Raw genomic sequence first — 16,978 nt, 5'->3', positions numbered from 1 at the left:
TCTATTTTAGGGGGGCCGGGGCCCTGCCTGCCCCCTTGGCTCCGCCACTGAACCCTATATTACACAGGCTTAGGATAAGTGTTAGAAGGAATTATTTTATGGACCCTTCCCACCATATCATTCATGGTTCATTTTCAATTATTTAATGACATTTTAATAATTTTTCTATCTCATTAATATATAATTTTGATAATTTTTTTACTTTATACTCAAACCCTGAACATTGTATCCAAACCTCGAACCAAGCTTAGGGTCTAAAGTTTGAGGTTCAGATTTTGAGCTTAAGATTCATGATTTTGGGTTTGAGTTTAGGTTTGGGTCTAGAATTTGGGGTTTGAAGTTTAAGGTTTAAAATTTTGAGTTTAGGATTCAAGGTTCAAAGTTCAAGATAACAAAATTACCAAAATTATGTATCAATGATATGAAAAAAATTACTGAAATATTATCAAATAATTGAAAAGAGACTATAAATGATGTGGTGAGAAGAGTGTTATAAAATAATTTATGGAGTGTTTGGCTTAGGGTACGTATTTAAGGATCATATTTTCATTCCTTTATTGATAAATTACGAAATTCAATTTACCATTTGCCGATTAATAAAAAGGTGGGGTAATTTTTTATACGTTGGGACTTGGGAACCGCATGCTCAAAAGGAAAAGGTCGACAACCTTTTTTATGTTTTTGTTCTCTTTTCTCGTAAGTACAAGTTGGGAAATTACATATAACTCCACTAAGGTTAACTAACAAGCAATCCCAAGTAAACATAAAAAGAATTTGAAAATAACACCCAAAAACAAGGCTAATTTTGAAATTAAAATCTTAATGCTACAGTATTCGAATAAAAAATTCGACTGTACACAAATCTAATCTTCAAACCTATTATCAAACGGATCAAAAAAAACCTCTAGTCCAAGAAGAAATCATTTAGGCCACGTTTGGTTCGCTGTATTGGATTAGAGGTGTATTGGATTAAAGGTGTAATGAAATAGATGTGTAATAGCAAATCAACTGTTTTGTTGAATATAATGGAATAGAGGCGTAATAGTAATCTTGTGTTTGGTTGAATGGAATAGAGGTGTAATAGCATAATGGAAAAAAACTAAAATGACTAGAATACCCTTACCATAAATTTGTTTTGGTAAATAATTATTGTTATTGTTATTTAAATTTTAATAAGATTATTATTATCAATAATAAATAATTTAATCATATTTAAACATAATTATTATTAAATATATTAAATATATTATAATTAAAATATATAATTTAATAAAATTCTTAATAATTAGCAGAAATTTGTTTTGGTAAATGATTATTGTTATTGTTATTTAAATTTTAATAAGATTATTAATATCAATGATAAATAATTTAATCATATTTAAACATAATTATTATTAAATATATTATAATTAAAATATATAATTTAATAAAATTCTTAATAATTAATATTCTTATATGAATTTACTCAAATCATAATATATGATACTGTAAAATATAAATTAACATAATTATTATTAAATATATTATAATTAAAATATATAATTTAATAAAATTCTTAATAATTAATATTCTTATATGAATTTACTCAAATCATAATATATGATACTATAAAAGAAAATTTGAAATAATTAATATTAAATATATTTTAATTAAAATATATGATTTAATAAAATTTAAAATAATTATAACTAATAAATTATATTTTATGAATTTGTATAATTTAAAATAATAATTATTACATATAATTTAATAATAATATATAATTTCATAAAATTCTTGATAATAAATTTTCTTATATGAATTTATACAATTTAAAATAATTAATATTAAATATAATTTAATAGTGATATATAATTTAATATTTTTTTCTAAATATTTTGTAAAAAGAAATAAATTTAGTGGCAGATTACTTAGTGTTAAAAGTCAAATTAAGCCGCAAAAAAGAGTAATTTGTATTAGTGAAAATTACATTTCTCTGAGATCCTATAAACTGTGGCAGCATATACTCATTGAAACATTTATAAATTCCAACTTTAAATATGAACTTATGGAAATCAAAGGCATTTATGCAGCAAGTATATTATGGGAATCTAATATAAATTTGCTGCTTTGTAGTGAGCTTGTTAATTTTGAATAACTTTAACACTTCCACACTCCTCAAAGTTTTACAAAACCTATGGCATTCCATAAACCAACAGCATCTCTCTAATGCTTCAAACAAACAACATCAAGTAACCCGTCCTGGAGCATGCGACGAACCAAAACCGTTTCCGGTCGCTTTTGTCATGAGTCATCATATTCTGGATCTGCTGTACAATTTGCCAACAAACTGAAAATTAGTACCATGGCAACAAATTCACCATAATCGATTCTTCCATTCTGTAGAAGCAGAAAATCTTGAACATAACAAACCTACATCAACAAAGAGCACAAGTTAAGCAAAGATTCAAAATCTTGAACATCTAATCCCGAAAGTAAGTCTTCAGCATCATTTACGATCTCACTTTTTTAAATGATGCCTCTGACATTCCTATAGGTTGATAAAGGTCATCTCCACCACCAAACGCACAAGTAGAAACCGCAACTTTGCAACTTTGCATATAACTTTTGTCTTCATCAGATATTTTAAAAGTCATATTTTGGTATGACATTTCTTGAGGCTCAAATAGATATGCTTTGACCCAACTGTATCTGCCCAGAACATGATACCACCACTGCAACCAAAGCTATTGTTTTATAAGACATGGTGAAAATAAGAGATCATGTAACTAACTATAACATAGAGAGTGCAAGAAACCAAATTCATTTTCTTATAGCAAATAGTGACTGAATTTGGCAGGCAATCTATTAGCAAATACTGATTCTTAATAACAGATCCTATAGTAGTTAACAATGTAACCATTAAATTCTCCAAACTTTAGAGACTATTCTTGAGTTCAAGTTGCAGAGACAAAAATTGGTGGCGAAGTAGTTACCAGTAGGATGGGAAGCTCATTCCGAGTACAGATGCAACATCAAGGTCTGATGCTCGAGCAACGACACCCTCATCCAAAACACGACATGCCTCGTTAATCGTTGGAAACAATACCATCTCGGTAATTTCTTCATCTGTAACTGATATAGGCTGTTGAATGAGACCCAACAAAAATAAATCAGAAAAACAACTGAAGATATAGAGTGTTTTTTTGTTCTTAAGGCATTGGCACATAGAATGCTTCCAGCAGAAAAAACATTGTTAATATACCTTTGAAATTTAAAGACAGTTATATGTTAATAATCATAAAACAACAAATATAAGAAACCAATATCAATTGACCATAGAATAAAATCAAACATGTTGATCAGATCAACAGAATGAAAATAAAAACAGAAGCTTTCAAACTGCAGAAGGCGGAAAACATTTAAAAGAACTTCCAATCGCAACTCCCTTATTCATATGGAATTTACAATATCACTCGTGAATGAAATATCGATATGTAAAAACTACCCCATGAATCAATACAAGCCAATCTTAAACCAAAATCAAACAAGTTTTATCGGGTCAAAGCAAGTCAAGAATGAAGGCTGAAGCTTTTAAACAGCAGATTATGGAAAACATTACCAAATCAAACGCATGGATTTTACTAAATCAGTCTTGAACGAATATTAGAGCTCGAAAATTACCAACAAATCGCTATCAAAGCTTGAAAATTACCCAATAAATTGATATAAGGAAATCTTAAACCAAAATAAAATACGTTATATCAAAGTCAAAGCAGTCAAGAACAAAGGCCAAAGGAAATGGAAGAATCCCTGTATCACTAGTCCACTATAAGTAGCTAATACCTCCAATTCTGATAATGATTCTTTTTTCAACTTATGCTAATTTCGCGTTAGGTTAAGTATTTGTTTGGATTAAATTATAAAGTAAAAATTTGATGTTAAATTATGCTATAAGTCTCTATGTATATTTAAAATTTAGTCCCTTATATTTATATTCAGAAATTTAATGCTTCTAGTTTTCAGATTAAAAAATTCGGGTCCAGTTATTATCACTTTTAAAATTATTCAATTAAATTCTCTAGTATCACATTTTGAAATTAAAAAAAAACACACAATTGATATTTATGTAACAATAAAAATAACGTTGGAAATATTGATTAAGATTTCTTTTCTCAAAAACGCTCATTCAAACTCGTCATGATGAAATAATTATTTTCTGTCGGAATAGTATTCTTAAAAAAAAATTAATGTCACCATTTTGATTGAAATAGTTAATAATAATTATTTAGACTAACTAACGACATAATAAAAGCATAGAAGTCAAATTATGTGAAAAAGTAAAGTATATAGATAAATCTCAAGTTTCAGCATAATTTAGAGGCCAAAATTGAAATTTGACTATTTATAATATTAAAAATGCAACGCAAGCCTAAAAGAAATGGGAAGTCATGTGCCCGTCTCTAAGACTCATCATATGACATTCAAATTATATATAATCATGTAATATTTTAATCGAAAACTTAAAAATATTAATTATTTGGACTAATTGATAACATTATAAAAATATAAAGACTAAATTATGTTAGAAATTAAAGTATAGATTAAATCTGAAATTTAGACATAATAGAGGGACCAAAACTAAAATTTAACCATTACTCTAAGTGTAAAGAGAGGGAGAGATCACACAAGAGTAGACGTGGCAGAAGGAAAACATGATAGAAATTAGAGAAAGGATTAATGAATACAACAAAGCCTGACATGCATGTGAACAAGGGAAGAGAGAGGAAGAGTCCACGTGAAATGAAACTAAGATAAGAATGAATATCTTAGTTTAAAATTAGATAAATAAATGAAAATTTCCATTACAAATACAAATAATACCTTCAAATTTGCTCCAATCAGATTCTCAATCTTTTTGATTGTTTCACTCAGCATCACTAACATTCAAAAACTGAACTTTTCTTTGCCCAGAAACTTGGAATTATACTAATATTAATCTAAAAGTAGTTTTAAGAATCTTCTGCCACAACCCTCTATTCTGAAGTGGAGTTCCTTTGTTTCTGGGATGAAAGTATAGCATCAATGGCTTGTCTTACTTGAGAAATATCAGGAGCTTTCCCACCTTGAACAGGCCAAAATTCATCTGTTGCCAACACCTTTACTTGCAACTGAAGAAACTTGACATAGCTAATTGCTTTCTCTAGCATTGTAACCAGATCAACCTAACCAACCCCAACATTTAAACATCATATTCAGCTTTTACTACAAGCAAAGCTGCAAAGATATCACATTTCAGTGGTAAACAATATCTTACCTTGGAGCCATTGGGTACCAGTTCTTGCAGTATCTTCAACCTTTCACTAATCCTCTCACGTCGATTCTGGATAGAAAAAATAAATTCTCTCAATGTTAACTTTTTGCGATCAAACTTTCTCAGCAATCAATACAAGTTTACTTAAGACACAAACAAACCTTGGCCGCAATACTTTGGGGTTCCTTTGATGGTTCTGACTTAGTTTTTCCCTTTTTAGTTTCATTAGTGCATTGTTTCTTCAAAGCTTGATTGCTCCCTCCCTACAACCAATTTTATCAGTACCAAGCTCAGTTGGTATCTTAAATGGTTTGAATATTGAAAAAAGAAGAGCTGTTTACCACATGGGGACGCTTGAGATCAGCTGCTGGTGAGCCTGGATCCTGGATGCTGCTGCTATCAGCAAACACAGCTTCATCGTAGTATAGCCAATCTCCATTGCTAGCAGTTTCAAAGCAGCTAAAATCTTCCACAGCCCGAGGATCCCATTGGTCCACCATTGAGTGACCATGTTTGTAACCACTAGTTCTCAAGCAAGTAGTGTGCTGCCGACCCTTCTCACTTTGTTCAAAGCTAAGCAAAGATCCATTAGTGCCATGAATGAAGTTATCATACCCTGAGTCCTTGAAGTTTATCAAAGAATGAGGTTGCTCAGGTTGATAATTCACAGCCTGGAAAATGAAACCATCAGAACCATCCTCCAACAAGGTTGAGGTTTGAACGGAGCAGATAGGATCCTTTGCAAGTGCCATTGGAAGAAGGGATAGAGCTAGACTATAGTTCAAGCTGATAGTTCGAAGGCATACATATGCAGAAAAACAACTTCCATATACGAGACCTATATATATGTAGAGATTCATACAGTTAGACTAAATATTAATAATGATGGGTTTCATTCAATTTTTTAAACAAGAAGAGATTGAAAATACTTTAAAGAAGTCTTTAAGTAGTTATCAAGAGATATAAATATGTATATAAAAATGTGATTGTATGTATCGGGATTGTTAGCTGGCAGAGGAGAATAAATATAGAATGGAAGGTGATAGAAGATTAAAGGAAAAGAAATGCGAAAGTAGGAGCGGCATAAGGGTCGGCGGATTTTTCTCAAACCCCACGTCCGTGACTATCAAATTCCTAGTTTTTGATTTGAGGGTGCTGCTTCCCACACTCCTTCCTCTTCACTTCTGCACCTGGAATTGGATTTCTACTGTTTTCTTTATAATTTCATGATGTCTTGTTAAAGTTTATTATGGAATAAATGAAGCTAATCTTTTATCTATGCCACATAGGGGATTCAGGATTGTGGGGGTAAAATGACTAAAAGACAAGCTACAAATATGGTTATAAAAAGGGTTAATATAATTTTTGCACTTGAATTTAACAATTGAGGGTGAGTTTGGATGGGCGATGCGTTTAGCTACAGTTAGTGTAAAAATAAGGGTAATAGTGAGATTAGATAGTACTGTAGCGTGAAACATGCACCGCACTACACCCAATCGCCCATCCAAACCCACCATAAGTCTAGTTTGGTACCTATATTCTTTTATCTACTTTAGTATTTGAAGTTGACAATTAGATTCATTTTAATCTTTGAACTTCGAAAAATAATCAAAATTCAATGATCTAGTTTGGTACCTATATATTCTTTTATCCGCTTTAGTATTTGAAGTTGACAATTAGATTTATTTTACTCTTTCAACTTCGAAAAATAATTAAAGTTCAATGATGTGACACTCTAAGATTGTGTCATGTTATTAGGTTTTACTATTTTATTTTTCAAAAGACGATGGAGCAACACTTTTTCAAGTTTGAAGATCAAAATAGATCTAACTGTCTAGTTTAAATACCAAAATCAACACAAATAAATATAAATACAAAAATAGACCTAGTTACCAAGTTTAGGGCCAAGAATTATATTAACATGTATAAAAAATAATTTTGTTATAAAAAATTGCTTTAAGGCCCCTTCAACAGAATTTTCTTTTTCTCTTTCCAAATTTCTCTTATTATTCCATTTCTTTTTCTAAAAGATGAGGGATTCACTTACACCGGTGTAAGATTAATATGATTTTACACATTTTCATAACTTTTTATACAATTGATATTTCAATAATCTGACTGTCGTATTTCAGGTTCCATTCATATAGATCATGTATGCCAAGTTTGGAGTAAAGAAAATATTTTTAATTATTTATTTTATGTAAAAAACTTTCAAGCGTTAAATATATATTAATATAGACAATATTTTAGATCGATGTAATAGAGATATCAGATGATCAATTCAAAATTTTACATGTATAACAAATACAATTATATGATAAATTCAACGGTTGTATTGAAAAAATATTAATTGTAGAATAAGTTATGAAAGGGCATAAAACTATGTTAATTTTACACCGATACAAATAGATTCCTATTAATCTTTCAAATTTTAAGCAGGTTACCCTAATTTGTTAACATCTATTCTTTTAACTTTTATTAATTAATCTCTAAAAAAAATATTGTAGCTTTGATTAGGGTTGATTGTTTGAATTTCTTGAATGATGATTAAAAATTTAGTATTTTTTTGTTTAAAAATTATTGTTGCTAATTTGTTATTGTAAAATCTTAATTTTGAGTTCATTTTGTGTTTGAAATATTACGTTTTCTTGGTAACAAAAAAATACTTAAGTGATTTTTATTTTTATAAAGCAAAATTATTAGTTATATGTTGGCTTTATGAAATTTTTTATACGTTAATAGCTTAGATTTATTTGCTTTAAATGTTTAACTTTTAGGATTGAGCAAAAAATCGAGAAAGAAAAATCAAATTGAACCGAAGTGCATAGGCAATTTTTGGAATTCAAGTTAAAAAATATAAGTTATTCAAATGGAATTAAATTTCATTTTATTTTATTTATAATTAATTTTAATTTTTATGATGTTAAATAAATATTTTATATTTAAAATAGTAAAAATAACTTAAAAAATTTATATAATTTTTTTCAAAAAAATATAAGATTTATTATAATGCACAATTTAATTTCATATTCACATCTTTTGTTAACTTGACTCTTTTTTTTTTTGGAGCTAAATTTGATCTCAACATTTTAAAAATAGAAGAATTTGACCATCAAACTTTTAAAATGAATCAAATTTGACCATCAAATTTCAAAAAGAGTTGAATTACTATTTTTTAATGAAAATATTGACTATAATGTGAAATTTTTAAACATGGCAGTCTGCATGAAAATCTACATGTACTTCATGTTTTTTTTTAATTTTAATTTTTTTAATTTGAATTTTTAAAATACTTTATAAATTTTAAATTATTTTCTGATGTAGCATATACGAAAAATAGTGTCGTGTTAACATGAAGTACATGTGGATTGCCACATGAGTTGCCACACTAACATCATTAAAAAATTAATATTTTTGTTAGCATATCTGTTAAAAAATAATTTAACTCTTTTTGAAAGGCTAATGGTCAAATTTAATTAAAAAGAAGAAGAATGATCAAATTGACAAAAATATAAACGTTGAGGGCTAAATTTCACATTATACCTTTTATTTACTCGAAAGATCCATTTTAAAAAAAATAATTATAAAAGAAACTTTAAAATCTTACTAAATAATGCCTAAAGTCCATAATACAAATATTATTATCAAAATAAATCCAAAAACCTAAACTTAGTATGAAAATTCGAAAATTGAAGCAAACGAGGATCGGAGAAATTCAAAAAATTTCAACTAATTTTTCTCGTGACTCTCTCTCACCACCCTCCAGCCCAAGACATGTGGCATTCGGTTACTTTGAACCAAGTAAACCAAACCATCAAGCTAGATTGAGTGCCAAAAAAAGGCTGTTGCCTCCTTTTTGCTACCAACTCTTCTTACTCCTTCAATTGATTTTTCGAAAGTATTTTTTAATTTTATTTTGGATATGCATCATTTAAATCATATATTGTTTATATATTATATTTAATTCCTATTATTTGTCTCTTTTTTTCTTTTGTTATATATTGATTGAAAATTCAATTGCATTATAGTACTCGTTCCAAAATAAGTTTTATAGATATATTATTATATTTAGAAAATGCAAGAGAAATTTGTTTTCAATTAAGATTATAAATTAAAATAATAATTTTAAAAAATATCAATTAAAATATTTAATCCAAAGGTTTGTTATTAATAAAATTTATTGTAACTATTAAACACATCAATATTATTTTTTATTTAATAAGAGTAAAATTATAAATTATAATTACATTCTTGGGTAAGTATTTGGTGAACTAAACGTGATTTTAATCAATACATTTCAATGTATACCAAAAATTGAAAAATAACTTTATCAACAACCATATTCTAAGAAATCATAACATGAGGCAATACCACGTTTATTTAAAAGATCCACATGAGGTCATCTCCTCTGTAAATAAAGGTAAAAACTTGTTACTGCTAAAGTCAGGGTTTATATGATAATTCAACCCTAGATGGATTTGCAGGTCCACTTGACAATTAAAAAAGAATTCACTGATTCCACTTGAACAATCGTTGAAAACACAGAAATGTAGTTTAGTTCATTAATTTGTGTTTTGGAAGATTGGAAAGCATAAAATCACTTCCCTTGTCTTAGTGCATTCTTGGTAGACCAGCTGCTTTTACTTCAACCCCTTGATTAAAAATTAATCAACAAACAAATAGAGAGAGGGAATCAAGCAAAACTTGGGCTTTGCTGTTAATCTTTTTCTTAACTGTTTCACCATCATTTAACCGTCCAGCCTGAGTGGTATCAGTGCTCATTGGCCAAATCTCTCCTTGTTCCAGCAATGGTTTAAGTAAAACCTACCGAATACTAATTGTGATGACTTAAAATCAAGTGAGTTGGCCAACCTTTGTGTATATTTTTTTAGGGGTTTTGAAATTAATCACCTAATTTGTTAAAACTTGGAGAAATGGGCATGACTAAAAAGTGTCCAGATGGCCTTTAAATTTGCTGTAAATCCAAGCTAATGACCAACAAGCTCTGAAACACTCAAAACAAGATCAACAAATAAGATGGCAAAGCAATGGCTGGTCTTTGCGATGGTTTTGGTATTAGGAACTTTAGTTTCAGTTACAACTGCCGCATCTTTGGCCACATTTATTTTTGGTGATTCACTGGCAGAAGTAGGGAACAACAACCATCTGCAGTATTCTTTAGCAAGGTCTGATTATCCCTGGTATGGGATTGATTTTACTGGCAGAAAAGCTACCGGTCGGTTCACGAATGGACGAACCATAGGCGATATTCTATGTACATATCGATTTAAATTTTGATTTAAAAGTTTACAACTGGAAAATTTTTGTTTATAATCTTTTGTTTGAATTTGTAGCTGAAAAGCTTGGGACTTCATCCCCACCACCTTACCTTTCTTTGTCACAAAATGATGATGCAATCCTTCAAGGGGTTAATTATGCTTCTGGTGGAGCTGGAATTCTCAAGGAAACAGGCCAATATTTTGTAATAAAAATGCCTACCTAGTACCTACTTGTACATTCATTTACATTGTTTCTAGTATTAATTTTGTTCTTTGTATTGCAGATTCAGAGATTGACATTTGATGATCAGATAAATTACTTTAAAAAGACCAAGGAAAGAATCGGGGCTAAAATAGGTGCACAGGCTGCAAACAAGCTTTGCAATGAGGCCACTTACTTCATTGGAATTGGTAAGCTTGAAACAAAAGTTTCAAAATTTATTAAAAAGGATGCCTTAACAAACTTGATTTTGTTTGATGTTTATGCAGGCAGTAATGATTATGTCAACAATTTCTTGCAGCCCTTTCTACCTGATGGGCAACAGTACACACATGATGAATTTGTTGAACTCTTGACATCAACTTTGGAGCAACAGTTTTCGGTATATAAGTAGTAGTCTTTTGTCTTGATCAACAAGTTACAGTTTTTGATATTGAACTTTGAACCAACAATGGGAATGAAATGGCAGAGGCTTTACCAGTTCGGAGCACGAAAGATATTGTTCCATGGGCTAGGGCCATTGGGCTGCATTCCTTCTCAGAGAGTGAAATCGAAAACGGGGCAGTGCTTGAAAAGAGTGAATGAATGGATGATGGAGTTCAACTCCAAAGTGCAACAGCTGATAAATTCATTAAACAAACGCCTCCCGAATGCGCAGATGATGTTTGCAGATACATATCCAGCCGTTCTTGATTTGATCGAAAACCCCACAGCATATGGTATGGCATATCATCTTTCTTCTCCTTTTTGTTCTGTCCCATTGCCGTTTTCGATAAGTGGAAAGTATACAAATTGTGAATTTGTTTCAGGTTTTAAGGTTTCAAACACGTCATGCTGCAATGTCGATACGAGCATTGGTGGTTTATGCTTGCCAAACTCCAAGTTATGCAGTGAACGCAAAGATTATGTATTTTGGGATGCTTTTCATCCATCAGATGCTGCAAATGAAGTGCTGGCTCAGAAGCTCCTCTCCTCTTTATCATCTTCTGCTTCTGCTCCTTCTCCTTCTCCTTCTCCTTCTCCGTCCCTTCCACCAAAGCCTGAATGATTCCTTTCTCAAACATTGATTTTGCACAAAAGTCCAGAGCCAAAACCAAACATGATTGTCATAATGTAATAATTTATGAAATAGTTACGAGTGTTATAATTTTACTGTTCCAAAGTGAACATTAAGGACAATATTAATACAGACATGCCATACTATTTGGTTTTGTGACTCAAGATCCAATGACTGCCAATATGCACATTAACATAGACTTTGATAAAAACTTGGAAATCCAATATGAAAAATGAATAAGGATTTAATTAGATCTTAGCAAAGTCTGGTTCCTCCATCTTTGTACAAAATTGAGTAAGCCACTCTTCCTAAAACCAGGGGGAACAGCTCTCCTTAAAACATCTCAAAATACACTACAAGTAAATCACAGTCCATAGCATGACTTTTATCAACACTAAAATGCCAGTGAAACCTCCCATGCCATAAAAACTTCGAGCAGATGAATCAGAACTAGTAGAATTCATCAATGGTGCGGTGATATTTGCCATGGTTCCATCCCTGCCAAGACTGCACCATTCATCACCAAAAAAAGGGTGAGGCTTCTACTATTAGTTCAACAGGACATACTAAATTTACGCAACAAAATAAAACTCTAAGCAAAATGGGTAATTCTTACCTTTCTGGTAACCTACAAGAACCATGACCTGCAATAAGCGAAACTACTGTTAGTTTTCTTCCAATGAAAGCATCCAATCTAGAAAAGAAGGTTGTATTAATATAGTAAGCAGTAAGCACAGGCTTTCAATATAGTAGTATATATGCATGCCATCAATTGATCTAATTACTTGGATCTGTCGTTGTAATATCCGCAACACCATTAAAGTCGCATGCATCGGAAGCTTTCCCCATTCGGTGATAGTATGTGTTGAATGCATAAGTTGCATGTGCAATCACATTGTCTGGCTCATAACATGGTTTCCCTTGCAACAATGGTGAGCAATCCACTTTGCCAGGTCCACAAGCCCAATCTAAGGCAGCCTGCAACATCTTTGGATCAGCATCATCCTTTGCTGTACAATAGGTTTGGTTAGTAGTATCATTCGATAGCAACGATCCCGATCCCGTCAAGCGTAATATATAAACAGGGTCACCATTCGCCTCAAACAATCCCCAATGCTTCTCGGATAATGGCCCTGGTTTCATGTCCTCATTATAGAGCTCATAGATGTAAGTACTAACAGCAACCCCAGGGTTCTTCGGAGTTCCAGTTTTATTCATCACATGGCGGATCAAGTTGCTGTTGTAAGTATTGGCATTCTCCAACGTCGCATCTGGCTCATTGGAATCACCTTTTGATGGCCACCCAGTTTCAGTCACTATAACAGGAATGTTAGTGAAGTTGAGAAAAGCCATGGCTGAGTATGTAGCATCAACAATGGCATCAAACACATTGGTATAATGGACAAGTGTATTAGCATCCACAGCTTCTTTGTTTGGAGCAAGAGGCTTGAAAAGTGCATAGTCTAGCGAAATAGCACCATTTGATTGCCTATAATCATAGTAAGGATATGCATTAAGCATGAGAAATGAATCCGTAGACTGCAAGAAATTCAGCAGAGGGACCAAAACTGGATTCCATGACCGGTTGAAGAAAGCTTGGGAAGGTGGGAAAGAATCCAGAATTATGGAGGAAGAAATAGGTGATGAAACTTTGATTTGCTTATCTAAATGGGATGCTACAAGGGCTGAGTGAACAAACTTAATGGCATTAACCAAGACCGGTGCTGCATTAGGAAGAGTAGTCAAAACATCAGAACCTACACTAATTGATGTGATGTTGGTTGCAGGATAATGTGCTACAATGTTCCGAGACACCCAGTTAGCTGCAGTGGAATTAGATTGACCAATGCCAAGTAGTTCCTCATTGGGGATAGACACCATAACTCGAATCCCAGTTTTGGCAAGAGCAACTAGCATGCCTTGGTCAGCATTGTAGAGCCTAACATGTTGGATTCTCTGAGCTTTAAGAAGAGCAACTACTTGTGTTGGGTGTGGCATGTCTGATAGGTCTGTTCCTATATTCACACCAATATATGGATCTGCAACAACATTAAAAATTTTCCACACATTTCAACTCCCACAGAAAAAAAAAAGTTCTGAAAACAAGATAAAAAAAAAAGCCTTTACCTTCACCAGCTGTTGTTTGAGAAACTGCTAAAAGAAGAAGAAGAATAAGCAAAGCCATAGAAGAAAACACACTCTCCAAAGTAAACAAACAAGACTGAGATGTGGAAGAAAATGGGAACAAGGAAAAGGAAGTGAGGCAAAAGCTGAAAGAAAATAAGAGAAAGACAAAGAAAATGAGGGCAGGCAGGGAGAGGTATATGACTTACAAAACGTGAAACAGGCAAAAAAGAAAAGAAAAGTAAAGAAAGTGGGGTAAAGCTGAGCTAGGCGAAGCCGAAGCAAAAGACATAAATAACTCAAAGCTGTCATACAACATGTAGGTGATGAAAATTTGTCAGCAGATGAACGATTAAGGCATCATCTGCAACATGTTTGAAAGTTGCTGCAAATAGTGGACAGCATCTTTTAAGGTTTTAGCCTTTTTAGGATTTGCTTTCTTTTTATTGGATTTAGCCGTTACGGTTTCAGCTTATTTACGTTACGTTGGATTTATACCATTACATTTTGGGTAAGCTATAAAAGCATTTTGTTCTATTTTGCTCAGTCAATTATTAGTTTCTTTGATTTAGTCACCAAACTTTTTGAAATTAAATATTTTTATTAATCTCTAATTAGTTGCTGTTAGAAGAGTGACGGGGAGTTGTCATGAGCTTTTTTTATTGGTCTAATAACAGATTTAGCATTTAATGTTTACTTATTCTATTAATTTGATCCTAAATAAAAAAAACAACAAATTTAGCCCTTAATGTTTACAAAATTAGTCATTTTAATTTGAATTCTAAATAAATAATAAATTTTTAGAATTAACTTTTTTAGGATTCAAGTTAAAATGAAAAAAAATTGTAAACATTGAGGGCTAAATTTATTGATTTTTTAGAATTCAAACTAAAAATGACAAATTTTGTAAATATTGAGGACTAAATTTGTTGAACTTTTTATATTTAGGATCAAGATGATAGAATGTATGAATATTGGAGAGCTAAATTTGTTATTAGACTATTAAAAAAGTTCACGTAAGCTTTCTATCATTCATTTGACAAAAACTAACAGGAAAGTGATTAAAATATTTAATTTTGAAATGTTTAATGACTATATCGAAAACAAAATAATTGGGTGACCAAAATAGACCAAAAGGCATAGTTGGGTGACCATTTTCTAACTTACCCTTACATTTTTTAGGTTTTAGGGTTATCTTGAACACTTGTATAAAATATAGAGTTAATATGTATGGATATATCTGAACTTGACAACTTATATCTACTTGGTACCTAAACTTGGAAACCGTAAGTCAACTTGGTACTTTTTTTTAGATACCTAACTAACATTGTTAAAATATACTAACATAACATTGATGACCAATAGTATGGTGACACGTGGCAGCCTCTCATATTTTGACACGCATATAAAGTAGGTATGTGTTACTAAGTTAAGGTACCTCCATATATATTAACACTAAAATATAAAGTATTATCATAATAACATATATTTATCTTAAATATAATTATTCTATTATAAAATATTTAAATATGATGTATATTTATGTATTGGTGAGCATTTAATCGAGTGAAATTTTTTTGAATTGGTGTAAAAATTTCTAAAATTGAGTCGAGTAAAATAAAACTCGAATTGAATAAATTTATTCAAGTTAAACTAAAAAATTTTAAATAAGTCAAATTTAAATCATGTTTATAATATAATTAAATTCCAAGCAAAACTGTTTCAAAACAAAACAAGATATTTCAGGATAATAAACTTGATTTGGTAATCTTGAATTTATCATTTTGGAAAAAAAAACAAATGTAATTTATTTAGTCTTGTAAATTATTTTTTCATAGATTTTCTAATAATTTTTTAATAACATATTGAAAATTTTATATTTTTCAAAATTTTGTTAAGAGAAACAATTTGTTCAATTTCTAAATCGACAAAGACAGGGGGCATTTATACTAATTTTTTAGTTAATTTTTTCGAGTTATAAAAATTTTAACTCGATTTAAATTTGAAAAACTGAATTACTTAATTACATTTAGTTTATAAGTAACTCAAATTTAATTAATTTTTAATTATTTTTGCATAAAAATAAATTTAAAATTTGAAGTCTAATAAAGTTTTTGCATAGATACAAACAAAGGATGGGCAGCTTTGGTTGTGGGATTGGGGGATTGGTGAGGCAAAGCCAATGGTATCACTTCCTCTCAACGGTCATATTCTTTCCTTTTTATTTATTTATGGGAGATAGATTCTTCACCTTTTACCCTCAATAATGAATCTTGTCTGTACTTCTTTACGGTTGACATGAAAAGAATATACCCACTTTCCATATTGAACTAATAATATGCCCACTAGTTACCAAATTTTAAGGCTAATCTTTTATGTGAATTTACAAAAGTTTTGCCCCTCTAATTATGATTATGTCAATATAAATTTTGTTTTTGTTTCCAAAGTGTCAATATAAATTTTGTTAATTACTCTTGGGTAGACTTGATTATGTGTCGGGTCACTCGCCCTAGACTAAAAGCTCACTCGAAAGTGGAAAGGTTTGGACAAAAATATATACCCACAAAATAAGTTTGGACAAAAAATAAGACTTGTTATACCTTGGAGTTAGGAACAATACCGAGTCGGGTCAGAAATATTAGAGAATTTTACAAAATAAATAAAATAAGAATTTTGAGTATTAGTGTAGAAAGTAGTTAGAGCTGATAGAAAATGAAAAATATTTTCAAGATGAGAAAAATTAATTCGAGGTACTTAATTGTAGGAGAATGGAAAGTGATGGGGCAAAAGTAAGAAAATTAAAAGATTTAGATGGTTACATTGAAGTGAAAGATAAAAGGGGGAAGGATTAGAAGTCAAATTTAACTAAAACAAATTATGAACCAGTATTGAATAGGTTGAAGGGTAGAATGGTAATTACAAGAATTAGATCATTATGGAAAAGATAACGATTAAGGATGAAATTGTGTGAAATAGTGATTGGTGGACTAAATTACAAATATTTA

At 30.7% G+C, this 16,978-nt stretch overlaps 3 protein-coding genes across 3 annotated transcripts; 1 reads left to right on the top strand and 2 right to left on the bottom strand.

Annotated features, from left to right (window-relative positions):
• Positions 1-4,780: 4,780 nt before the first annotated feature.
• Positions 4,781-6,581, bottom strand: LOC107918795 (putative transcription factor bHLH086). Its single transcript, XM_016848386.2, has 4 exons — positions 5,635-6,581; positions 5,455-5,556; positions 5,297-5,362; positions 4,781-5,204 (listed from the first exon to the last, which is right to left on the bottom strand). Exons 1-4 carry the CDS (start codon positions 6,151-6,153, stop codon positions 5,016-5,018), a joined length of 876 nt encoding a protein of 291 aa, XP_016703875.1. The 5' UTR covers positions 6,154-6,581; the 3' UTR covers positions 4,781-5,015.
• Positions 6,582-10,300: 3,719 nt separating this feature from the next.
• LOC107915574 (GDSL esterase/lipase At5g37690) lies at positions 10,301-12,008 on the top strand. The gene is made up of 6 exons (XM_016844716.2): positions 10,301-10,568; positions 10,648-10,775; positions 10,857-10,983; positions 11,062-11,174; positions 11,262-11,511; positions 11,602-12,008. Exons 1-6 carry the CDS (start codon positions 10,331-10,333, stop codon positions 11,838-11,840), a joined length of 1,095 nt encoding a protein of 364 aa, XP_016700205.1. The 5' UTR covers positions 10,301-10,330; the 3' UTR covers positions 11,841-12,008.
• A 67-nt stretch (positions 12,009-12,075) lies between these two features.
• Positions 12,076-14,436, bottom strand: LOC107915564 (glucan endo-1,3-beta-glucosidase 2). The gene is made up of 4 exons (XM_016844709.2): positions 13,977-14,436; positions 12,635-13,888; positions 12,466-12,493; positions 12,076-12,356 (listed from the first exon to the last, which is right to left on the bottom strand). Exons 1-4 carry the CDS (start codon positions 14,032-14,034, stop codon positions 12,203-12,205), a joined length of 1,494 nt encoding a protein of 497 aa, XP_016700198.2. The 5' UTR covers positions 14,035-14,436; the 3' UTR covers positions 12,076-12,202.
• Between the last annotated feature and the right edge of the window lie 2,542 nt (positions 14,437-16,978).

This window comes from Gossypium hirsutum, chromosome D08 (assembly GCF_007990345.1).
Source record: "Gossypium hirsutum isolate 1008001.06 chromosome D08, Gossypium_hirsutum_v2.1, whole genome shotgun sequence".
NCBI classification, from domain to species: domain Eukaryota; kingdom Viridiplantae; phylum Streptophyta; class Magnoliopsida; order Malvales; family Malvaceae; genus Gossypium; species Gossypium hirsutum.
Note: the sequence above shows the minus strand (reverse complement) of the source record. Positions and strands in the feature narration are given on the sequence as shown.